This window comes from Periophthalmus magnuspinnatus, chromosome 20, assembly GCF_009829125.3.
Source record: "Periophthalmus magnuspinnatus isolate fPerMag1 chromosome 20, fPerMag1.2.pri, whole genome shotgun sequence".
Taxonomy (NCBI): Eukaryota; Metazoa; Chordata; class Actinopteri; order Gobiiformes; family Gobiidae; genus Periophthalmus; species Periophthalmus magnuspinnatus.
In genome coordinates, this window is record NC_047145.1 from 18,507,963 (window position 1) to 18,534,152 (window position 26,190).

Genomic DNA, 26,190 nt, shown 5'->3' on the forward strand with positions numbered 1-26,190 from the left:
AGATGGTTATTCATCTTCCTTATTCCTCCTGTTTTTCTGAAAATTGGACCCTGTATAAGAAGCAGTGCTGTAAATGTCTCCCTGGAGGTTTGGTAGACCACCGGCTCGACAGCTGCGGACTAATGATGTGAAGCCAGGGATGGGATGTTTAGTCCAGAGACAGGAAGCAGAGGAGTGAAAAACGGGTTCAAGAAACAGCCAATCTAAACTGGACTCCAGGGTGGAGAGTGGACAAACATGCCAGTCATGTTAGCAGACCCATGCAGACATCCTAATAAGCTTTCACACGCTTTCCTCTGCAATGTTTAGTCCAGTTTCACCTTTCAACAACACCTCCTGAGTCATAGTAGCCTTTTCCCATACAGTCTTAAAAGTTTGGGGTTTCTTTCAGGAATCTTTGGCTCGATCAAAATGCGCAGTCACTCTCACTATTTGCCCTCATGTGCTTCCTCTGGGATTTGTCATTCATCTGCTTTGCTTTGAGCTCCTGTCAATGTGTCGGAGTTTGATGTGCGACCGCCACTGGCTGCAAAACAGTTTTTTCTATGCTATACGCCGTCTTCCCTAGCCAGGACTGAGCAGACAGGTAATTTTCCAGCCACATACGTCTTTTGAAGCATGTTTGGGCGCAGCTAAGCAACAAATTAAAGACATAAAAGGAGGAAATGCAAGGACTCAAGACGTGACATCACACAAAAATGGCTACTTGGGTTTCTTTTGTTTGACTGCTGAGTGAACTGAATCGTATATTATTTTGTCATTTGTCAACTGTTAGACTGGGATGTACTGGGCAATAAGGGAAAAAAAATGTGTGGTGTAGTCTGGGTTAGTAAGTACTTTATCAGGCACTGTACTGCATTATATAACATGAATAACAGCGTGTGATAATCTAAAAAATATATACACTGCCAGTTAAAAGTTTGAACACACCATCTCCATGTTTCTTTTTTTTTCTCCAGCTTTCTACATTTTAGATACTTACAGAAGACATCAAATATATGAAGCAAGATATATAGAATTAAAATATATATATAGATAGATAGATAGATAGATAGATAGATAGATAGATAGATGCCTTCTAGAGATAACTACAGCAATCTGTGGGCCACACTTCACTGTGATTGGTTAAATCCACCTGTCACTCACTCAGAGCCTGACAGAGGCTGACCAATCAGAGAAGGTCAACTAAACAACTGAGGCAGTGAATAACATGGCGTACTGGATTCAGATCACAATATGCTGTTTATCGTCGTATCATCCGGCCCTGAGGAGCATGCAACAGTACAAACACTTGGGTCATGTATTGTTTTTCAATTAAATGATCCATATTACGCTGTTTTCTGATTTATGTTAACACGCAAACCCTGCATATTTAGGCTGAGTTCTCCTCTTAAACAGAAAACACTCTGTTCCACCTTGTGATGTCATGTGATCCACCTTCACTAGAATCATTTCGATAACTTCAGCCCTGAAATTGTCAATCTCTACTGCACAAAAGGCAAAATGTAGTTGTTAACTTGAAAACTACTGTTTCATGACATCACAAGGCGGAACAGAGCATCTTGCACTTAGATGTAGACACACTAATAGTAAAGTGTTACTCAAACATGTGTGAATGACACAAAACACAACTCCAGGTATGTTATTGAGGAGGAAGCAGCATTATAACATGTCTTAAAGCTCACAAGAGTCAATTCTGTGTCATATAGGACTGTTAAATCTTATTGCCAAGAGACCAAAACCTCTGACAGAGATATCTAGGAACATGCAGTACATATAACAAGAGTCAGTGTTTGTACAGTACTTCATGTCTCCATAGGACCTGCTGAGAGACACGTCACCCCCCTCTGGACACAAATCAATACTCCTTTGAAACACACTGTCCTTTCATTTCATGTGACAGCTTTGCTAACAGCTCTGTGGAAAGGTGCGAGGATGAGAGAAGAAGCAGCTTTTAATCCTCTCATGTGGAAAGAACAAGCCAAGGACAAGAGTCGGGCACAAATACTGATATCAAAACCACCATTTGCTAGATATCGTATTGGCCCAAAGGCTCAGTTAAGTTCCAATTTGTTTAGCAACGATTAGGGACACTTTAAACAACTCTCTTGCCATTAGGCCAGTCAAGATTGCAAATTTTGAAGCATGATATATTGTACAGAGAAATATAACAATAAACGGTGATACTGAAACAAATTTATACCTCTGACAAAATAACAACACAACAGGATAATCCCAGTAAACCATTTTTAAATAGACAGTATCATTAAAATGTCTGAGCTGCAAGAAATAAACAACAAAATCAACCAAGAATTAGCCAGAGAAGTGAGTTATTCAGCCCTCCACAGCTCAAATCCTATCGTATTGCAAATAAAATAACAACAATCTACCCACTTCTTCCATTTTCTCCTGTTTATCTGGGGCTGGATCACGGGGCCGCAGTCTAAACAGGGACTCCCAGACTTCCCTCAGCCCGGACAATTCCTCCAGAGTAATTATCGTGACAGGCCTAACCGCTGTTGTATTGTTTAATTCTGTTTTTGCCACATTGGTGTCTTACTCCTACAAATAAATGCAAATCCAAATACTTAAAATTGTCCCATGTTATCAATAGACATCAAAGCACATGGTAAAGACAACACTCTGACTGTAGCGGATCAATTAACTCATAAGCCGCTGTGTGTTGGAGCTTTACACAGATTCTACATCTGTAAGATTAAAAATAGACACGATTATAACTAAAAAAGGTAGATAGCATCTATGCAAAAAGGGTAAATATTATTTATCTTGACTTAATGAAGTTTTAACAAGGCAGTTTGACTTGACACAGTTCAGTGCGAAAATAATTGAAATGGCTTTGTCGGTTTTGCTCATAAGAAACAATTTGTGTTTTAAGATTTTTATCAGAATCTTTTTTTTTTTTTTACGAAACGTTGACATCTAAATTGATTTCACAATTTTAGGAATGAAGGGACGAATCAATTAAACGGGTTCCTGCCTAAAATCAGAACATGTGCAGTGACAGTGGCTCAGTTGGTAGAGTCCACTGATCTGAAGGTTGGCAGTTCAAGTCCTGCTCTCGAAATAAACATCTTTGGGAGAACGGTCAGATCCACTGAGCCACAGTTTAGCGGTGCGATTCCAGCTCCCACAGATGAATGCTGCTGACACTTACCCCACCTTACCCCCAGTGTCTGCGTATAATGGTATATGAATGTGTGTGTGTGAATGGGTGAGCGGTTTCTTGATGTAAAGCACTTTGACTGACTTAAAGGTGGAAAAGCACTATATATAAAAAAAACATTTACCATTTACAGGTGATTATAGGTTGAGCAGACCAACACGTCTCACATATATGAAACCTGTGTGCTTCATATTCATTTTTGCTTTGCTTTTTTTGGCAGAAACTTACTTCACGGATCAGTGCTGTGCCACGGTGACACTTGACTTGAGTCCAATGAACTAATAAAACCATGAGAGTGTCAGACATCTGGAGGTCATGGCCTATCTCTCTGTTGTTTGTATCTCGCTCGCCCTCAGCTCCTCCTGTTACCATGGCAGCGAGGAGCCGATTCAAACAATGCCGCTGTAGAGGGTTTGACGTGTAGGGACCACCGCATTTGTGTCAGGGTGACTTAAGGTGTGAGCTTCAGGGCTTTATTACATTACAACCAACACAGAGCTGAAGAAGGCTCATAGTTCTGTTTTTTCTATGTCACGGCTGTTACATCTGATAATAACATCATTTGAATGTTAGGAAAAGGTAATTATATGGGCCTGGGTCAGATTATCCATCCAGTAATATGAATGTGAAATGTGGTTAATAGTGAAAGAAGAAATTTGTGTTGCTGGTTGAAGCAGGGCCAGCTCAATACATCAGATTTTTCCCCATCCAAGAAATTCACATCTTCATTTACTTTGCCTATCTATTACATTTGTATAGATATATTTTTTAAAACTCCAGCTGTCTTGAACTAGGCTTGATCCTTAGCCTGAAGAATTTAATCAATAATATGCGCGTCTGGAGACAAATGTGGTGAATGAATGATGAGGGTGAATTTACTTTTCATATGTTTACTTACTAATATTTAGCGATATTTCTGTAGCCAGACTATAGTTCTCTCTGGAGATTTCTCAGTCGAACATTTTAGAGTTGACCAGGATTAGTGTTTGGATTTAGCGTATAACTGTTACACAAGAGGCTTTGTTGTTGTTTTATTTTCACATTTATTAGCTCGAGCTTGTTGCTGAAAGCTATAACAAGTTAGTGTTTTAACCTCTGTTTAAAGTCGTGCCAAACCTGAGCAAAAGAATCAGAGTAAGCCGGGTGGGAAGCAATAAAAGAAGCTCCGTGGTAAACAGCTGTGGCTAAACTTGGCTACAGATAACTATTGGCAGCTTTAACAAGAAGAAGTGGAAGCGCCTGGTGCATTGGCTCTGGTTCATGCACATTTGTGAAGTAAACATTGGATGGAGGGGGTTAGCAGCTCGGAGCGCTGTGTGACTAATACAGTCTGCAGAGGGATCGACTAGACTGTCAATATGTTGTGGTTTCTCCTTTCTAAACAGCAGAGGGGAAAGAGGACGGGGGAAGTGATTACGTAGAAAGCCCTGGATTGTACGTGTTCATGACAAATAGGGCTAATACTTTACGGAGGGTTGGCCCGCAGCTGACAGGAAAACTTCCAGATAATATTTGTCTTTTCTCCATGTCTGTAGCAGTGTGTAAAGTACAATATATAAAATTTAGTTGCTTTGCAAACTGGGACAAAGCTTCTGTTTTTTTAATCAAAACCATTATGTCAAACGATAAAAATTACTTTTCCAAAATGCTCTGATACCTACATTACGGTTATTGATCCTCAAAAGGTAATTCGTGCTCTGCATTTGACCCATTCTTCAACAGCACTTTGGCAACCTGTCAAGACCAATAGACCTCCATAGTACCCTATTTGGACACCCGTCTCCAAATCTTGAGTTAGGCTATATCAATATTACCTTAGCCAGGAGATTTTGCCCACAAGTGAAACCTAAGATCTTCTTTAAAATTGCAAGCCACCCGATAAACTCTGTGCACAATAGCGCCCTGCAACCTCACTGTTAATCACTACTTCCTGTCCAGTTTTATCTCTATGGATTTTTTGCTGATTCATGCTAAAATGAATAAATATTTAAAGATGAGGCTGTGGATCAATGTCACTGACAACATGCTAAAAACTACACAAATAAAATGAATACTGTGTTTAGAAAGAGATGTTTGTGCTAATTTTGAGGGATACTAAATATTAAAACCAGACCACAAACTGAAGTATTCTACATTTAAAAATAACTTTATATTAATGAATTTGAATTTTAATAGGTTGTTTATTTTTTGGTTTTCTGATTTTAATTAGCTTTGAGACACCGTGAGCATGTTGCTGTGTACAGAGCCTATTACTTTCTATTATCCCACCACAACTTTAATGATGTTGCTCTTACACAACAGAAACACATCTATCATGAAGTGTGAGATCTGAAGTTTTGCTTGTGTTCCATTGTGAATAAGAAATAGACTTTCACAGCCTTGCTTTCTGTTGTTTACATTAATAGTAATTGCAGTAGTGGGGTACTGTGCAGCACCTGGACTCACTGGCACCATGTTTATAAGCCTAATTTAGACGTCAAACCACCAGCGAGAGAGCGGAGTACATTTGTTTTCAATTAGAAGAGATTTTCCTCAGGCCCTGCTTTAACTCATTACTCCACAATTATGACCTCTTTATTATCTGTAACGAGGGAAATGGCTCTGTGCTTCCTTCAGCCGCTGCGGCCTCACCCACAAAAATGAGTTACGACGTTCATTCATCAAATCTAACAATGCCAAATATAACTTTTCCCACACCAATATTACTGTGTGTTTCAGTGGAAACAATAAGAATGGGTGACTCAGTGTTTGGTGTTGCAACGTGTTGCTTCCGAGTCTAAGATGAGCCACTTATGGGCAATTAGTCATGCTGAGTAGGCACAGGCTTCACCCCTGTGACATACACAACCCAATGTAGGCCTTATGTTTACAGCTGGAGATTTGAGGAGGAGGTGACTGTAGTGACAGTGGAGGGATTAATGCTGCTGTCTAATCCAAAATCAATAGAAAGGCCCACAGGCAATAAACATGTGAAGTGCTCCTTTGTTTTTATGTCATCTCTGACAAATTAATGATGCATTTTAAATTTGAATGCATCATTCAGAGTTTAACTAAACCTTGTTGGACTACTGTCACCCCCATTTCAGTTTAAACTACCGAGTATATTGGAAAAACATGAAATAAATCTTCTTTTTTTTGTAATTTTCCACTTTAATTTTCATCCTTAAAAGATTACTCAGCAAATCAAATGCTCCAAACAGCCAAACTGTGGTTCATGTTTTTGTTTCTGGATATGGGTTTTTAGTAAAATAAGTCAACGTGAGTGGAATAGCAGTAATCAAAGCCTCAATAGTATTAACTGAAGGCTTAAATGTACAGCCTGTATTTGAACAAGCTAAAACAGTCTATAGAAAAAGTGAATGATTTTCTTTAGTGAATGAGTAGATGGAGTCGATATGTGTAGACTATTAGAAGTCTTGTCACGGAGTCGAGCTTAAAATGTAGGTCAATAGAAATCAAAGATCAGAGTGAAACTTACTCAGGCACAAAACACTGCAAATGTACTTGTCACACCTTCCCCTTTCTGTAACAGCCCCTGTCACTTCTGCCCTGAAAATCAAACTTGTTTTTTGTCAAGCTTCACAATTGTTACTCTGACAACAGCTGTTTCTTCTACAGTTCTGCAGGCGCTTTTACCATTTTCCTATGTCCCAGGTCTGTCTTCAGCAGGGAATAGTTGACCCTCATATTCATTCACTGTGGGGAATAGAACCAACACTGCTCGTGCTGGGAGGACCAAAACATTGTACATTACGTATTTTCTCCCAGAATTGCATAATTACAAAGCCATAGAAAGTCACTTAATTTGCCTGAAAACAATGAGCACCCTGACTGCCCTTGCTAAATAGCTGTGCTGAATTTGAGTCGTTAGTTTGTGTAAGGCTTGTCATTATATTTTCCACTGGCTTCACATTTAATGTTGTGTTTCTAGCTGTGTGCCTGATCACAGACCCATGCAGTAAAATGCATTAGCACAATATGGCTGCCTCTCTTTGCCTATGGATGCAAGTTTCCTACTACAGTATACACAGAAGCTCATAACACAATATATAGCTTATTCTATTCTCTCAAGGTGTGACATTTGAAAGGACATCATCGTAGAGTGTGCAGCAAGGCATTCACATTAACTGGGACCCCTAAATGCCAAGAATCAGGCTTTGGTGCCTATAATCTCCTCAGATGCAGAGCTCCTTGAAAGTCACTGTGGTACAAGCTCACGCAGTACAAGAAAAGTGAGACTGCAATTACGGCAGCATGTGACAGGGATACAAGACCCACAATGCACCGCTCTCTATAGGCTCTAAATATTCCACTTTAGTGCAATCATAACTCCAGGGTAGTTTTGTGAGGGCCTGCATGCTGAGGAAAGCTGACATGTATTGGTGGGTCACGTGATTGGATTTTCACACAGGGACTTCTGAGCACCAAAGCATGAAGGTGTATTACCGACCTGTTATGTGGAAATGTCAAACAAGTTCATAGTCAAATATAACATGCTGCAAACTGTAACTGTCCAACTGTGCAGAACTTTCTTGAATAAAGTAGCCTGTTATTTATTGATTATAATTTTTAACCTCCCTAAACATCTACTATGACAAGTAGAATTACTGACACAGGCGATATACAAGAACTATAGAAGAGCTACTGCAATACTGTTACTGCTGTCAAATACTTAGCCTACCCCTCTACTTCTATCACAACACTTCTTACAACTTGCATTACTTATGTTTTTCCATATACACCACTGCTAGTAAATGATGCCTAAAATATATGTCTACTAATGTTGCTATAGTAATAAAACTATTTGTATTAATTGGTTCCCCTGTATAAATAAAGATAAATAAATAAATACATCTACCGGTACTTTCACAACATATGAGTCCAGGGCAGGTCATACTGCAGGTCAACAGAAGTACTGGTAATGAGATTTACTTAAACGTACACAGAAATAGAAAGCGAGCGATGATGTGCTTGTGACCAGATGCCTATGTGGATTTTTCAGTAAAGAGGCAGCTAGTTTCTTCTCTGATCTTAAATGTTAGATTTCAAAAACTACATAACTGATGATAATTTTTGTATTTTATTTACAAGATCAAGGATTTTCTGATCCCCACCTTACAACAAACGAAAAATATAGTCAAATTGTCTTTCATTTCATGTTCTCAGTTTCTCCTCTCTGCAGCTTGTTCCACTGATTAATCTGAGCTGTGCAAATCAACTGGAACTTTGCTGTTACAGCGACTCTAAGACTCACACTCAGCCCAAGCCACAGTGATGTGCAGCTTTCTGTAAAAACTCCCTCTTTCTGTGTTTTGCCTATTATAAAGTATTTGGCATATATTGTTTTAGACAGAAAAGATATTTTGAGTCACTTTGGCTGCTTTTCTCTTACTGGAGTTATTTATTATTTTGCCAGTGGACCAACAAAATGTGTATTTACTGCCATTTACTAAAAGGTGTAGTTGGCCCACACATACCCTGCTCTGAATCGTGCTGTATCCCACTGAATATATTCTCATATGGCAATAACCAGCACAGTGAGCACTTTGCAGAGCACACATTCGGTAAATAGTGCTGATTGTGGAATTCTTGTTGTATTTACTTAAAATTTCCTCACAGTTCCGTTTGTGGCTTTTGCTTTTGCTTTTGTTTTCATAAAAAGGTAGCTCAAGTCACAGTCAGGGTTTTATGCCCAGATTAGTGAATTTTTATGTTAATGAGAAGGTATAAAAAATGATAAATGTTAATGCAGTTATTTGGATATGGGACTTGAGGGGGCACGGTGACTCATGCAGGTGTTTTGTAAGTGGAAACTGATACAGAGCATAAACACAGAGCTATAATAAAACATAATTTGATATATTAGTATGTGGACGATTATGACGTTTGCTTGTGCTTTTGGGTTTACTATAGGCAGTGTAGTAAATCGCCTTCCTCCAGGTGTGCAGTGATTTGCATCTTAATTTGGCTTTTTCACACAGAACAGACATTGGCTTGTGGGGGTTCGGTATTATTGCCATTTTTATGATAGGAGATAGGCCTTATAACTACATCTACACTGTATGGAAGTGTGACAGTTATTCAATACTGACTGTCGCTCAAAAGTTTTCTCAGTGGTGCATTTGGGAAGTTTGGGCTAATTAAGTGTCCTGAAAAATACTGAAATATTGATTCACTTGTCAGAGAAGTGGACCTACTGCAACCCAGAAAGACTTTTTGCAATGCTCCTCTGTCAGCACTCCTGGACTCCTGCTCTAAAAAGGAACTGCTTTGCTGGCCTCACACTGTGCCAAGAATACACAACTACTTGGCTTATTGTGATGGCACAGCCTACAGTTACATTGCAGGTAGCCCCTAAGAAACATATTTACTTAAAGTGTTGCTTATGAGACGACTTCCTTCACGTCAACGACATTTAATTGGGCTGTTTGCAGTGTAATTGCACAGTCATTGTCTTTGTGAATGGAGCAAACGAGCGAGCGAGCCAACACTCTCCTCCCACCTCCCCTGTGCCCTCATCGCTGCCAAAAATCGGATCGGAGCGAGATGCCCTGGCTCCAAAACTGCTCCACAGAAGCCATAAACAGCTTTTTGCTATTATATCTCTGCTCACCCATCCGACACTTCAGCCTTTTAGCAGAACAAAGCACTCCGACGCGCGTCTCCATCACCATGAACACGGGAAGAACCAAGGTTGGGTGCCAAACCGCTCACCTCGCTCCCTCCCTCCTCGTGGTGTAATGCGAACCTCGTGATCATCCATTCAGCGGTGCCTACGTCTGCTGCTGCCTCCTGCCTGCCGCGGATGTTGCTGATGCCGCTGCTTTTAGGGGGGGGGGGGACATTAAAACCTAAAAAAAGGAGCGCCAAATAAAAAAAAAAGTATCCCGGGAAATCGCGGCAGGTGGCGCGCAAGGAGGAGGAAGTTGACTCGTCTTGTTTTAGATCACGCTGCCTGCAAAAGACTGTAACTGGCGCTCATCCAGCTTCTCCAGATTTTGTGTAAGTATTTCCATAAGCGTGATTGTGATATTATGCACGTAGAAATGCAGGTTTACGCGTTTAAGCCGCCCAGCTGATGCGCTATTTGGGCACGTTTGGTCGCTGTAGCTCCGCGTTTACAGGTGCAGGAGCTGGCATCTGTCACTGATGTTATCATTGAGTCACAGCTAACGTGGCAGAGCAACAGGGAGAAACCGATAAATGCAGTTTGTTTGTTAGAATTAGGGGTGTTTTTGATTGTGGCAGCGCTGGAAACTGCACAGCAAAACTATTGAGAGGCAGGTGCATCAGGTGCGCGTAGGATTCAAGGTTTTGCTTCGTCTAACCATGGCTGTGATTGGTGGTAAGTGTTGTGTTTACCTGTTGCTCATAGCGCGTGACACTCTTCAAAAGTGACTGTTTCACCCATAAGCTCTCCAGTCATTCAAAGCGTTACCCACTGCAGTGCCACTAATGTAGAACCCCAACCCAACCCATTGTTTTAGCACATTGTCACATGCACAGTGAGTCAGAAGCAGATTTAATTAATCTGTTTTTATCATGAGTAGTGTAGGCCTATACATGCTAGCTCCACACATCTCCAGGCTTCTCACCTTAGAAGCTCCCTCAATCCTTTATGGAGAGGCGGTAATTAGTCAGTGCATAGTAAATGGTGATGGATGTGACATGCGTGGACATTTAACCTTTTAAATCAGTCATTTGTTGTTGTGTAACAGCTGCACTTCATTCATAAAGTACTACTACTACTACTGTGATGTAAGCTGTTGGGCTGTTAGGTAGAGTGTGTTGGCTATTAGGGTTATAATTCAATTCAATTCATCTTTATTTCAGACTCATGGTCCATTTTTAAAACCAGACAGGGACAATGACAATACAAACAGTAAACATTTACATTTTAAAAAGACAGCTTTACCATTGTCTCCACATCCTGGACTGATAGCGAATTGCACTGAATCTTATGCTTGTTAGTGACATTATTATTAAATTTTCTGACTTATTCGGTCTGCAGATAAAACTGTACATTAACAAAAGTATGACTGAAAAAAAAGTTGCGGACGATAACACGCAGGGGGGATACAGGTTATGAAGACGAATCAGATCTGAAATACATCAAAGGACATCCAAGATATTTTAGGATAAGGCTGAAAATGTTTTGAACCTGTGCAGATTGGAACAGAGATGGAAGGATGCGTTTAAAAGTGCTTTCCAAACTTTTAGCCTGTGACCTCCAAAATAATGATGCAACTGACCTGGCCCCGCTTAAAATCAGGTTGAACTGTATTTATTTGAGTAGTTTGTTGTGTTGTTTGACCTAATTTCAAGGGATGTTGTGCAGGATTAATGTTGTGGGCTTTGGAGACAGATGAGAGCAACAGTAGATCAGTTTGTAGACGGTTTGTCCACTGATCTGAAGGCTGGTGGTTCGAATCCCGCTCTCAGTAGAAATGTCACATGTAGAATGGCACATGTTGGCGATGCGATTTCAGTTCTGTGAATGAGTGACTGGTTCATTGATGTAAAGTTCTTTGTATGCCTTGAATGTGGAAAAGCAGTATATATATGATAGACTATTGAAAACACAGAGTAATAAAACTATTCTACTTTGAAAATGTATGCCAGTTGCTATTGAAATTGTCACTATGATGCTAAATATTAGTCAGTAAAAAGTCTTAAAAACAAAGAAAGCCCAGCTCATATTTATAGGATGGTCTGTTCCTTCCATTCAAGGTTGGACATAATTCCATTACTATCTTCAAATGCATAAAGTAATTTCAGTGGCTGTGCTTTTACTCCAGTTTATATAATCTGAAGCTTTTCTCCTCCCCAGTCTCTGTCCCTCGAAACTGATCCAATGGCGAGCATCTAAAGCAGTTCATTTAGCACCTGTCCAATTTGTTCTCCAATTTGTTCCTTGTCCTGTGGAAATGAACAGAGAAGGGACTGTCTGAATCACACTTTTCCTGCAGTTTGACAGACAGTGGTGCAAGGACAGGAGTTTGGTAACATTTCTGTTGGGACAAGTTTAGGAAAAGTCTTGTTTTTGGACATTGTGGGTTCATTTGGTGTGTATTTATTTTTTCTCCCGGATATTTCCATTGGGTGTGTGCCTGGTTTTCCATTTTGGCTTGCAGTTTATGCTTCAGTGCTTCTCTACAAACCAAAATCTGCAATAAACAAGCCAAACACATATGTGAGACTTAAAATGTCTAATATTGAACCACATTTTGAAGAGGCAACTTTAAATAAGTTCATACTTCAACAAACACTGCATTCACATATTTGCTGGGTGCACATTTTGCTGTTCTGTTTTGGCAATAGACTTCCTCCTTGAATGGGCGACGGTAACTCAGTTGGTAGTGGTTGAAGGTTGATCATTGGTTGAGAGGTTAGATCCACTTAACCACAGGTAGCAGCACAATTCCAGCTCCAACTTTTTGTGTTCTTGGGCGAATATCGAAATTTGACAAATGACCATATGTGTTTACATGATTGACAGCCACCAAGTTTGAATTAGGAGTAAATACATAGCGTACCAAACTGTGTACCAACTCTGACTGTCCCTAAAGAACCAAAAAACAAGTATGTGAGGTCATTCATACAGATCTATCAACCCCCCGGACGTATCAGGGCACCATCCATGGGTTAGCCTTTAGTAGGTACATAAAGATATACTATGTTTGACCTTTATGATCGAATGTCACACCTTTATATTACGCCGTCAAATGTGGTTTAGCTCAAAGCCACTGTTGATAGAAAGTCAGCCAAGCGTCACATGGTACAGAGCACATCTCCTTCTATAGGGGTCTTTCATTGATGTTAGATAGCGCTGATATTGATATGGGAATTGTGTCCTTTTCCACCCATTGAGATTAGTAATAAAATATCAAAGAGGTTGACGTGCATGGTCTGTATCACTAAAGTGCAAAGGCAGTCTCTCTCACAGACATGAATGATGCTCCAGTGCCGTCCTTGACACCACTCACTATAAAAAGCAGGCCTGAATAATTGCCTTCCCTTGTGGTTGTAGAGTAATGGTGCATTAATCTCCAACATACATTCAGAGGGCTGCACAGATCAGGCCTAGTGAGCTAAGACAATCCTTCAGTGTGAGAAAACATGCCAACCTAGTGTCTACATTTATGGTACTTGAAGGTCCTATAATGCGCACACTTGCCTCTTGTGAGTTTTAAGCCATGTTAAAATGTTTTCACCTCTTCAAAAACACGCAGAGCTGTGTTTTGTTTCATTCACACGTATAACCCTGCATTATTAGACTATATCTCCAGAGCTCAAAACGCTCTCTTTCAATTTGTGATGTTATGAAGCGGTAGTTTTCAAGTTAACAGCTCTCCTTTTACCTTTAGTTCAGTAGAAATGGGCAATTCCAGGACTGATTATCCAAATGATTCTAGTGAAGGTGTATGGAGTTTAAAAACACAATGGAGAACTTCCTGTATTACCACATGATATTACAGTGTTTTCTGTTTGAGCATTTGTGTGTTAAACGTGTGAATGAAACAAAACACAAGTCTGGGTATGTTTTTGATGAGGAAACAGCAAAATAACAAACCGGTAGATCAGAAAATAGGGCCCATATTATGCAATCAGTAATAATAAGGCGCTATGTAGGACTTTTTGTGTATGTTTTCTTACATTGCAGCTCAAATAGGGCCATTAGTATTTGGACACCGTTTTAGGGAAAGGTCAGTGTTGGGCTTTTGAACAAAGTTTATCTTTATTGTGGCCCCTGACATTCAAGAGGGTTTTTAAGGATTTTGTCACTGTTATGAGTCTGGATCACTTCAGTCTGTGAGCTTAAACTCAAACATTTTTGCTATTGAAGAAATACTTTGCACAGAGACATTTTTCTTTCAATAACTGTTGTTTTTCTGAGTTATGTATCACCAGGTTAAAAGTGTGGAGAGGACCACCCACCCAGCACAGCAGTGTCACTCTGCAGGTTTATATTGAGAGCAGACACATAGATTGGCAGAGGCTGGTGGCCATATTGTTGGGCTGAAAGTGTGTGGGCGATCTGCTGCCACATGTCAGTCCACATGTGATGTACCACAGCTGTTTGTGTGAAATATGTGATTTTGTTAGTCTGTTCTATTCAGACAATCTCTTCCTGACTTTATTGTATTGACAGAGCAAAACTGCATTTGTACTTTATAATTATTTTCTCTTGCTACAGCCAGCCAAAGAAAGCATCCATGTTCAAAACAATGACAGATTAGGCCTGTCACGATGATTGCAATATTGACTTATTGTTCAATATATGAAAGCTGGAGCAATATATTTTGGAGATCAGTATTTATTGTGTGTACATTTTCTTTGCAATAATGGGGAGTTTTTGTTATTTTTGTTGTTATACAATAAGATTTCAGCTGTAGAGGGGTTGAAGAAATCGTTTCTATGGCTTATTATTGCTTCATTTTGCCGTCTGTCTATTTACAAAATGGTTCACTGGGATTATCCTGCTTTATGTTTATTTTGTCAATGACATAAAGTAATTTCAGTATTATTGTTTACTGTTATATTTCTCTGTACCTGTATATCATGCTTTTATATATAGCTATGGTTAAAATGATCTACAGCTATCTTCAGAATACTTGGAAAAAATAAACTCTTTTCTCAAATCTTTAAACCTGAAAAACGCCATTTGTAATAAGGGTAGGAGACAGCAGAAGTTTGGGTTGAGTGATGCTCCACACAAAAGAGAGCGCTTTGTCGATGGAGCTATGGGTCCCGTAATATCCGGGACATAATTGTGTGGCCCTGAGTCATCATCGCTCTCCTCTGCAGTGTACTCCCATCTGCTTTAGAGACTGCAGTTAATGGACCTTCTCCTGTCCATCTATCGCCTCGTTCATTTATCTCTCCTCCTCAAGTCAACACATAGCTTTGAACTAAACCCACCTCCTAGCCTCTGTCTGGCTACTCCACACTGTTAGATTTATGTGTGTGTACTACTACACTTGTTTTGTTTTGTGTGCTTTGGTGCGACAGTTCTAGTCTTTACATCATAGACTGTATATACAAATGGACATGGTTTATCTGGTAGCTGCCAGGTTCTAAATAGAAAGTGAGCATGGGCGCTTTTTTGGCTCCATTGACTGATTCACTTTACATTGAAAAACTGTTGCCCCTCTGTCTGTAACTGCTGCTGTCATCCTCGTCATTTTGGTCTTAAAATGTTTGCGTTAACCCGCTCTACATGATCCTGGTGTTTTTATTTCGCTATTGTGTCCATAACAAGATATGAAGATTAATAACAGACAAATCAAGCACCTTCTTTCCCAGAGGTCACTCCCATTAGTGTTAGCGACAGATTTGATTGACAGCGTTGGTAAGTGTTGAGCGTTACCTTCAACAGCCTCACTCCGGTTTGGCTCTTTGTTTGCTATGATATATGTGGTCAGAACTTGGCTCCAAATTTGCTCCTATAACTTGAGCTTCATTTGACTGGAGCCAAACGCTATGGGTGACGTCACACTCACTTAGTCCACTTCTTAATACAGACTATGATTTACATTTAATGTCAATAGGTGTACACATTAATGTATTTGGTTTCAATATGACTTTAAAAACAATTATAAAAATAACTGCATATGGTGGAACAACTCTTTTCTTTTCTTGTATATATGCATCCATCCTTTTTCTTCCACTTATCCGGTGCCGGGTCGTGGGGGCAGCAGTCTGAGCGGGGACTCCCAGACTTCTCTCACCCCCAACACGTCCTCCAGCTCCTTTGGTAGGACCCCAAGGCCCAGGCCAGCTGAGAGACATAGTGAACAATAAAAACAATCGTCTTCTATATCTATATTTTCTTGGAATTGGAAACAAAAACAACAAAACACAACTGGAGCATGTTAGTCTCCGAGAAATTACTTCAACAATGTTACGCGTTTATTAATATAAAAGAGAACATTTTAAATAAATTAATAGCTAACTTATGTAAGGCTTTGTACTGCTATGAGTTTTGTCTATTGTGTCATTTAAATGCTGGTACCAACAAAAACTTAATGGTTCCAATATCCTATCTGTTCTATAGGATTGTTAAAATGTAAAGGGTAAATGTTGAATGTTGTACATAAGTGAAAATTGGCTTCTTAAAGTGTGTTTCAAATCTGGTTCCTTGCCAAGTGTACTAAACCACAGGGTACATACCAGACCAGATGACCAGCTTTACAAATAAGCACCAACGCACTCAAGGAGTCTCAAGTCTTTGTTGACCGAAGTTGTGGTATACTTTTGTTTCTCAACACTGCATAATGTGAGCAAATATTATCACAGGAAAGCTTGCACTGAAGGGATCCAAGAACTGAAGTTTAAAAGTAGCTCACAGTTTCCAGTAACATACATTATTTTTGCTTTTTATTCACTAAGAATTTAAAATGTAAAACCCAATGGACGTTTTGGTATATAGACATGACATATTATCACTTATTTATATGATTGTCCCATTCACAGGGTGCTCCCAGCCTCGGCCCCCAGAGCGGCGCCCCCCTCTGGCCCCTTCTGCTCCTGACGTCCATAAAGCTGCAGAAGTGGCGCGTCCTGGAGCCATGGGCCGCAAGCTGGACCTGTCCGGGCTGACGGACGACGAGGCCGAGCATGTCCTCAGAGTGGTCCAGCGCGACATGAAGCTGAGGAAGAAGGAGGAGGACAGGCTCAGGTGAGACGGCACTTTGAACTTTTTATATGAGAAAATGCACTAAATACGTGAAGAGCTGTTATAATACTAAAAGCTCAATAGACATTTTGTATTGCTGTCGGTTTATCATGTGTTTAAGTGTTGGAAGAAACATGGATTCAGAGCCACAATGGATTTTTTTGCCTCATGATTAAGATGGTGGAAAATTATGTCTTTATTATGTCATTATGTCATTAGGAGTTTTGTACTTTTATTGTTGTTGCTGGCCTCAATGAATCCAAACTTCTCACCTTGAACTACAAGATAACCGGAGTTGAATTCAAGGCAAAAATATCAAGAAACAAACATAAACCTCATTATACCTGATGAACTTGAGCCTAATCTAATTACTTAAAATTTATGGAGTCATAAAAAACATGTTGACCTAGTTTTTGTAATTTCTTCAACACTCACATAGCAGCAATCCCCCCTGGTTTAAAAAAAAATAGAAGCTTGTTTTTTATCACATTCCCCACTGCTACCATTTTTTTCCGATTTAATCTATTGGCAAAAAACCACTGCAGCGAGTTAAAGCAGCAGGAGGAAGGTGCATGTCATGTTTTGTGCCAGTAGTCTGACAGTTGTTGTGGGCAAAGAGCTCCCACCTGAGTCCACTTGTCTTGTCTCTCTCTCTTTTACTCTCTCTCTTCTTTTCTTTCTTTCTCTCTCTTTATTTCTCCCTCTCTTTCCACTCTCTCTTTCTTTCTCTCCCTCTGTCTCTCTCTCCTTGTCCATCTCCCTCTCTCTCTTCCTTCTACCTCCGTCTCTCTTTCTCTCCCTCTCTCTCTGTCTCACTCTCCCTCTATTTCTCCCCTCTCCCCACTCTGTTTCTCTCTTTTCTCTTTCTCTCTCCACCCTCTCTCTTTCTGTCTCTCCCTCTCTCTCTGTCTGTATCTCCTCCCTCTCTTTCTTTCTTTCTCTCCCTCTGTCTCTTCCTTTCTCTCTCTGCCTCCCACTCTTTCTGTCTCTCCCTCTCTCTCTCTGTTTGTATCTGTGTCCTCTCTCCCTCTTTCTTTCTCTCTATCTCCCTCTCCCTCTGTCTCTCCATCTTTATTTCTCTCCTCTCTCTCTGTCTCTGCCCCTCTTTCTTTCTCTCCCTCTGTCTCTTCCTTTCTCTCTCTCCCTCACTCTCCCTGTTTCTTTCTCTACCTCTGTCTCCCTCTTCTTCTGCCTCTCCCTCTCTCTCTCTTTCCCTCTTTCTGCCTCTCCCTCTTTCTGCCTCTCCCTCTCTCTCCCTCTCTTTCTGCCTCTCCCTCTCTCCTTCTCCCTCTCTTTCTGCCTCTCCCTCTCTCCCTCTCTCCTTCTCCCTCTCTTTCTGCCTCTCCCTCTCTCCCTCTCTCTCTCTCCTCCCTCTCTTTCTGCCTCTCCCTCTCTCCTTCTCCCTCTCTTTCTGCCTCTCCCTGTCTCCCTCTCTCTCTGCCTCTCCCTCTGTCCCTCTCTCCTTCTCCCTCTCTTTCTGCCTCTCCCTCTCTCCTTCTCCCTCTCTCTCTGCCTCTCCCTCTCTCCCTCTCTCCTTCTCCCTCTCTTTCTGCCTCTCCCTCTCTCCTTCTCCCTCTCTTTCTGCCTCTCCCCCTCTCTCTCTCCCTCTCTTTCTCCCTCCCCCTCTCTCTCTCCTCCCTCTCTCCCTCTCTCTGCGTACGAGTCTTGTGGTCTGGAGGGATTTGAGCTGCGACAGGTCTCCGCAGGGGTGCAAATGTAAAATGTGTTATTTCAGCAGCTTTTTACTATGGACGCTTTAAATCTCCATAAAAATGTGTTTTCTTGCCATATCTTCTCACTTTTATACCGTGTAATTTCATAAACGCAACTATGCTCCCTGGACGTTCTGCACTCATGTTTTGGTGGAAACTTGAGTGTTTTCTGCACACTACATGAAGGCTGATCCATGATGTTTTCTTGTTTTTTGAGCTTGCATAAGTTGTTTAGCTCTGTAATCACTTGAAAAATTCAGTCAGAGGAACAAAGCTGCTTCAGAAATGCAAAAAGGAAATGGGATTTTACGATGTTCAAAAACCACTGGTCTATTAAAAAAAAAAAATCTTCCCTCCAAACCGTTATAAACATTCCCAGTGAATTTATATCTGGGGCTATTATTAGTTCAGCTCAGTTCAACTAGATTAATGTTGGTGCTATGGGCGACTGGTGTTCATTTAGAAACAGTTTGTCAAAAAGTAATCAGGCTTTTTTCTGGCATGTGTCTCGACTTGATGGTTTGTGATGTCCAACATATTTTCGAAAGATGTGCAGCACTTAGGCCTGTCACAATAATAACAATATCAGCTGTTCAGTATATGAAAGCTGGAACAATATACAGGGTGTTCATGCGGCAATTGATAAGAAATATTAATTAGATTTGTTCTGTTGTACTCAGTGGTTATACAAGGTTTTAATCGCATTGCATTTTGTATTTGAGGCATCCTTTTGATTGACTTCTAGGAAATAACTACTCCTCGAGTGAAGGCGCAATGTGTATCGTGGTTTATTAAGACAAAATCGGGAGGCTGTTTTAAAGATATCGTGTATTAAACAAAGATATTGGACTTAACTGAACTAAACCAAAAGATAACTGATGCGTTTGATGAGGCTGTGCGACACAAACATGGCAATAAATCCAACACCGGCTTGATATAAAGGTGTATTTAAATGAAGTATAAACAAAAAACTTTGGAAACCACTGAGTACAATTGAACAAGTCTGATTAAGGTATCTTATCAGCCTTTGTAATGTTTTTTTTTTTATTGTACAGAGACGTTATGGACACCCTGTATTTTAGGGCTCACTATTTATCGCAAGTGAAATTTCTTTGCAATAGTGGAAAGATTTTAGCCAATTTTTATGTAGAATGATGAGATTTGAGCTCTAGACAGTTGAATATGTAACTTCTATGGCTAATTATTGGTTCATTCTGCCATTTATTTCTTACAGCTCATGCCTTATAATGATACAGTTTATTTAAAAATAGACTCCTGTTTTGTGTCAGTGGCATAAAACAGTTTCAATGTTATCGTTTATTGCAATATATCGTGCTTAATGCTTTGTTGTGAAAGGCCTGGTAGCAGTAATTTTTATAATACCAAGAAGAATACCATATTTTCTTATATATGTGTGCATTTGTTAGTTTGGTTTGTTTGCTGCTGTGTCAAGATAACGGGAATTGTAAAAGTTGGATGTTGACATTTTCATGAAAAGGTCAAAAGGAAGGATACAATTGTGATGAATGCTGTGGAGCAAAAATGCCAATATGGGATTGGGCCAAAGATAAGAGCTGATGATGGTGGATACTTTATCACTGGGAGACATAACAACAAACAACTTTTCTGCAGTCTCAAATGTGGCTAGTTGTTTTTGTCGACTGTTTTCTCCCATTGAGAGGAAAACGCAGGATGCTTTATTCAAATGCTTTATTTAAAGGTCCTATATTATGCAAAATTGACTCTTGTGGGCATTTAGTCATGTTATAATGTTGTTACCACCTCAAAAATATACCTGAAGTTGTGTTTTGTTTCATAATCCTGGAATACTCAAAGCTCAAAATGCTCTGTTCCACTTTGTGATGTCATGAAGTGGTAGTTAGTTAACATCTACGTTTTACCTTTTGTTCAGTATAAATTGGCAATTGCAGGGCTGAAATGGACACAGTGGAGTGTTTTGATGCCCAAACATTATAACATAGATCAGAAAATAGCGTAACATGGGCCCTTTAAGGTAAGGAAGTTACTCAATTCTATTATTATTGACATTAATATAACCAGGAAAGTCCAACTGAGATTAAGAATAACTTTTTCATAAGAGTTCTGGCCCGTGAGGGGAGACTGTTGTACATGTTTTTGTGCTAGAGGAAACCAGAGCACCCAGGGAAACACTCACAGACACAGGTAGAATATGAAAACTCCACACAGAAAGGCACAGAAACAACCCTCTTACTGTGAGGCTGAAGCACTAACGCATCACCTTCAGTTTTACCTAAATAAGTAAACATTTATTTTACGAGAAAATAGGACAGTTGCGGCATTGGTATCTGCAGCTAGACACGATAAGCCTAACCCTGTGAAATTATGATGAAACTGTGAATTCTACGTGATACTAAACGGCCCAAAGTAACTGTATAGTTGTAAATTATTGCCTACTAGTGAAAATCCTGCTGCATTTATCATAATTATATCACACTTCTCTTTCGGGGCGGGATTGTCTCTCTTTGAGCGCTCTGTACTTTGCATATATCCCTATGGAAGAGGCTGTTCGTCTCCAGGAACTGTCAGTTGTCGGGAAGGGGAACACGGGCTCTTGTTGGCAGCAGATGGTGGCTGGGTGCTTCAGTGGGCAGCCATGTCTCCACAGATCTACTCATCCATGCATGGCTGCCATTTGTTTTTCTTCCCTGAACGAAAGCGACCCTGCAGAGTTGTAAATTACCTCGGTGACGGATTCATTGCATACTTCATAAACCTCAGCTGGCATGTAAAATACACCAGTTTAAGTTTCCTCTGTGTCCAATAATGTGGAGGTAAATTATGTAAAACTAAACAATTCACATCTGCAACCCTATGCAACAGAAGTGTAAACATGTATTAAATTAATATTATGACACTGCTACTGCTACTAAACTCCTACTACACCAACAACTACAACTACGTGTAGTTGACGTGGTTTTAGTGCTGCCCGATCAGTGGATTTGTATTCAAATCTGCCGCTCCTCTAGTAAGTAACACATATAAATCGCACACCCACAGTAAACCCCCGTCTGCTCAAGACTCCAGACCTCTGACTGAAGGGACGTGCTAGCGATTAGCTTTAGCACTTACATGGCTTGAAGGGGTGAAGGCACCTTTTCCTCTCTCCACTGTCCTTCGATACATATTCCCAGAGTCTCCGCATCTTAGATCCACAAAAGCACGAATTGGTTCATAGTTGAATAGTAAAATTACACCGGCATGTGCGAGGAGCCTCATTAAAATGTGAAATGTGGTTACTGCGGTCACTTGAGCCCTTATGTGATGCGATTGTTATGCCACAGTATTATTAATACCAATACTGCGGTTACTGCGACATGCCTACTACCAACCTGTTTAAACCTATGTAAATCAAATCTAAACAACAGCATGGTCCCAGTTTGGAGAAATGTGTAATCAGTTGGTCATATATTTTAATGAACTGCAGGAACAGGCTTTCAGACCCACTTTGCTAGAGTTGAAAAAGTTGAAAGGTCTCGCTGTTTTCAAATGAAGCTTACTTATTACTTGCACAATGACTTTAATGGCCAAATAAGAAAGAAAGAAAGAACATAATGTTTGTTACTGATTGTATGACTAATCAGAGGTAATTGCTTGCCTTTCAAACTCCTATTAAACATGCTGTAGTAAGTACTGTGTTTAAAAAATATAAACATTTTCACTAATACATGTTTAATGAGTGAAGTGATGTGGCTCGTACTTGTTAGGTAACAGTCTCTCAGTTGGGTTTTTTTGAGCAGCATGTCTCCTCTTGTTTATCCATTGAGCTGGAGAGGCCCATTATAAAGCTATGGGACACTCACAGTACAGGGGGCTTCTTAACAACCAGTCCAATGAGTCCCAGAGGTGCAGCCCAGAAAATCATTGCGCACAAGTTTTTGGCTCGAAATCCAGCTGCTCTCTGTTCAAATTGGTTTACTATAGCCTGGCTGTCTTGCCCAACTCTCTATGCATCATAATTTGACCCTTGTGGAAGTCACTAAGTCTGCCAGCCCATTTCAGTGTTTACAATAAAAGTTTAGAAAAGTAAAAGTGGTGGCACAAGTAACTGTATTCTAATTTGAATTTTCTTCTATTCTTTAAAGTACGTTGAGTTACTTTGTGTATGAGTTGTGCTTTACAAATAAACTTGCCTTGCCTAATTTTAGCAATATTATTTTACAATTTGGAATGTATAAATCTTAATAATATCGCCTCTATTTAATCTTAATGTTTTTTCTTAAATATTTGGTTACTTTTATGTTCATGTTAATGCAGTTAGCAAGAAGGTGTGAGTTTTTAAATGCCTACGTATAGTCTAACTTGTTTATAAACTTTGTATTTGAGGCACAATAATGACTTTATCTGCATTGTTCAATATATGAAAGATGGAACAATATATTTTGGGGCTCAATATTTATTGTGTGTACAGTTTCTTTTGTAAAAATGGGAAGATTTGCAGTATTTTTGTTGTAATACAATAACATTTGAGCTGTAAAAGGTTGAATAAGTGACTTCACGGCCTAATTATTGGTTCATTCTGTTGTTTGTTTGTTGCAGCTCATGTCTTTTAATGATACTCTCTATTTAAAAATGGTTTACTTGGATTATCTTGTATTATTGTTATTGTATCAGTGTTATAAAGTAGTTTCAGTATTATTATTTATTGCGGTATATCTCTTTAGCAATATTATCATGCTTCAAAATGTGTTATCGCGACAGGCCTGATTTTAGGAGAATATCTTTACTTGACCTTCAAGACTGTGCCAAAATGAAGAATTATCACTGAATAAACAGCAGTCACCTTTTCAAATCTCGTTCTGGGTCAAATATTATCACACCATGGTTAAATCTTAATTATGTAGGAATATGTGGGCCTGCAATATTCAGAGCTCATTCCATTTTAATCTTTTCTTTGTGTTAGGAAATTCTTTGTGCAACCGTGCAGCCCTGCCTCCCCTAACAATCACACTGATTATCAGATGGAGTTTTGCCTGTGCAGGAGTAATTAGTCTCTATCTGAACGTGTTTTCAACTTCTGAATAATAACAGTATTGTGATGTTTGCCTTGACAGAAATCTTGTCAATGTCTTATTAAATCAAGTGTGAGAATATTGTATAGAGGGGTGAGCTGTGACAGAGCTGAAGTGAATGTGTTTTTCTGTCTCTTTTGTCTGTTCACTGCTGTTGCTCTGAGCGCTGATAAACTTTGACAGGTGGATGCGGAGCAGTCGCAGGTTTGAAAGGCTGTGGCACACCGTGTCAGTCTGTCACCGACCTCTGACCCCTATTTCCTCCTGTATTTATCCTCCCAAGATCTCACCCGGAGATGACAGCAGCACGTACAGCCTCACTCTGTGCACACACACTGGATCAATAGCTCAGCCAGTAAACAAAGACATAAGCACATTAAGGAACAGTATCACTATCCCTTTCTTTTCTCAGTCCAATATTGAAGTAGTCACATAGTCACTAAAGGTTTTACGGAGCCATAGACTGTATAAGGAAGTGGACTAAGTAAGTGTGACGTCACCCACGGCGTTCGGCTCCAGTCAAATGAAGCTTATCGAGGCGAGCAGTTATAGGGATGAATGACGCTTAGCACTGCTGTCAGTCGAACCTGTTACAAACGCTAGCAAGAGCAACGTTGAGAAAAGAAGGCGCCTGATTTGTTATTAATGTTCATATCTTGATTTACAGACACAATAGCGAAGTGAAAATACCAGGATCATAAAGAGCGGGTTAATACGAACATTTTAAGACCAAAATGTTGAGCCAGACAGCAGCAGTTACGTAGTTTTTTTAATAGAAATTGAATTGAAACCAGAGTCAATGGAGCCGGAAATGCGCCCCTGCTCACTTCCCATTCGGATTGCGACAGCTAGCAGGTTAGCTGTGTCCATTTATATATACAGTCTATGTACGCGGCTATTAGCTTGTCACCACAGAGTATGGAGGGAATGAATAATGCACAAAATTGGAAAGTGTCTGGAAAAGCACTATTATTGTTATTAGAAGTATTGCTTTGGATACTTCATTACCGCATCTCTGGTAATGTGTATTTTTTGACATAATGAGCTAACCTAATGGTCCTACTTAGCTTTTCTAGTTTGTCCAGAGCACAGTGGTATGGACCTGTCTATGCTCATTCGTAATGGTGTGATATCTGTCCAGTGTCATGTGTTGATAGGTAGCTACAGTATAGTGTTGAATAGTGCCTCATTTTCATAACTGTTATTTGTCTCATTTGTCTGAAATTGCCACAGAGCCTTGATTACACACTCTATTTCCACAATTGTATAAAAGTCATGCATTTGTTCCCATTGGATGACACATAATTTCTACGGAGCCTTTTATAACATTTCAATGAAGATTAAATGCAGTTGGGTCGGCGTGTGATCAGTCAGCAGAAGACACCGCTAACATGCAAAATACGACTAGAGCAATGGTATAAAAAATGATAGTACAGTTACTATATACAAAACCAAAATGTTCAAATTTGGTTGTTTTTTTCTGTTTGTAAGGTGAATACTTAGGTTTGTTAGATTAGAATGATTTGGACTGCTATAACTGAACTCACAAGACTACAACTGCACCAGAGTTCATGTAAAAACAACAATTTATGCTGAAAAAAGGTATTAGGAAACTATGTGTTTATATAAAAACAGATCAAGCTTGTGAATCATGAGGTTCATATGACTTTTTAATCTGCTACCTTACTCACTAACTCACTTACTAAGCTCTCCTTCCTAATGTTGTCCCATATAAATCCTTATAATATAAACAGAATAACTCAACTAATACAAATTTTGGTCGAGCAAGACTCCATCGACCGATTAACCGTCTCAATTGCTGAATACCTATAGTCATACATACGAGCCCTAGTGCCGTAGTCCTGTAATAGTGCTCCAGGTAATCCAGATACTATAATCATGATTAAAATACTTTCCTAGACAATAAACATGCACAAGGGCGGTCACTGGGTTTATAAATTGTACATATAAAGGTCCTATATTACTCAAAATTGACTCTTGTGAGCTTTTAATCATGTTAGAATGCAGTTATTTCCTCAAAAACATACCTGGAGTTGTGTTTTGTTTCATTTGCACATGTTCGGCTAACCCTTACTTATTAGTCTGTCTGCATCTCCAAAGCTCAAAATGCTCTGTTCCACCTTGTGATGTCATGAAGTGGAAGTTTTCAAGCTAACACAACATATTAGCATTTAGTATAGCATATTTAGTTGTACCATATAGATCTCTACTTGTTTCAATATAGATCCTATTTTATAGCATTATTATATGTGATTTTTTTACACAACCGCGTCCGTTTTATAGACCCAAGTTTATTTACTCAGTTGCCAGTCTAGACAGCAGCGTGTTTCGGGTGCGTCTGTTCCAGTAGTGCTCAGTTTCCCAGACTGGTGAACTAATGACCTCAGTGTTGAACAAATCCAAAAATCGTGTAACACTTGGTACGGCTTTGAGGCTGCTTCAATAGCTCCATTGTGTGAAATCGACATGTTTTATTCATTTCTTCTCAGTGTCCGAGGTGTTTACGGAGCTCCCTAATCCACCGTTGGGTCCTATGTTCGCATG

At 39.8% G+C, this 26,190-nt stretch overlaps 1 protein-coding gene across 2 annotated transcripts in view; it reads left to right on the forward strand.

Moving 5' to 3' along the window:
- Positions 1-10,065: 10,065 nt before the first annotated feature.
- myripb (myosin VIIA and Rab interacting protein b) overlaps positions 10,066-26,190 on the forward strand; it is a 140,413-nt gene continuing 124,288 nt past the window's right edge. For both annotated transcript variants that reach the window (XM_055230258.1, XM_033985570.2), the window contains exons 1-2: positions 10,066-10,186; positions 16,661-16,865. In XM_055230258.1, the coding sequence (XP_055086233.1) occupies positions 16,756-16,865 (110 nt within the window). In that variant the 5' untranslated portion in view covers positions 10,066-10,186; positions 16,661-16,755. The remainder of the gene's footprint in view (positions 10,187-16,660; positions 16,866-26,190) is intronic.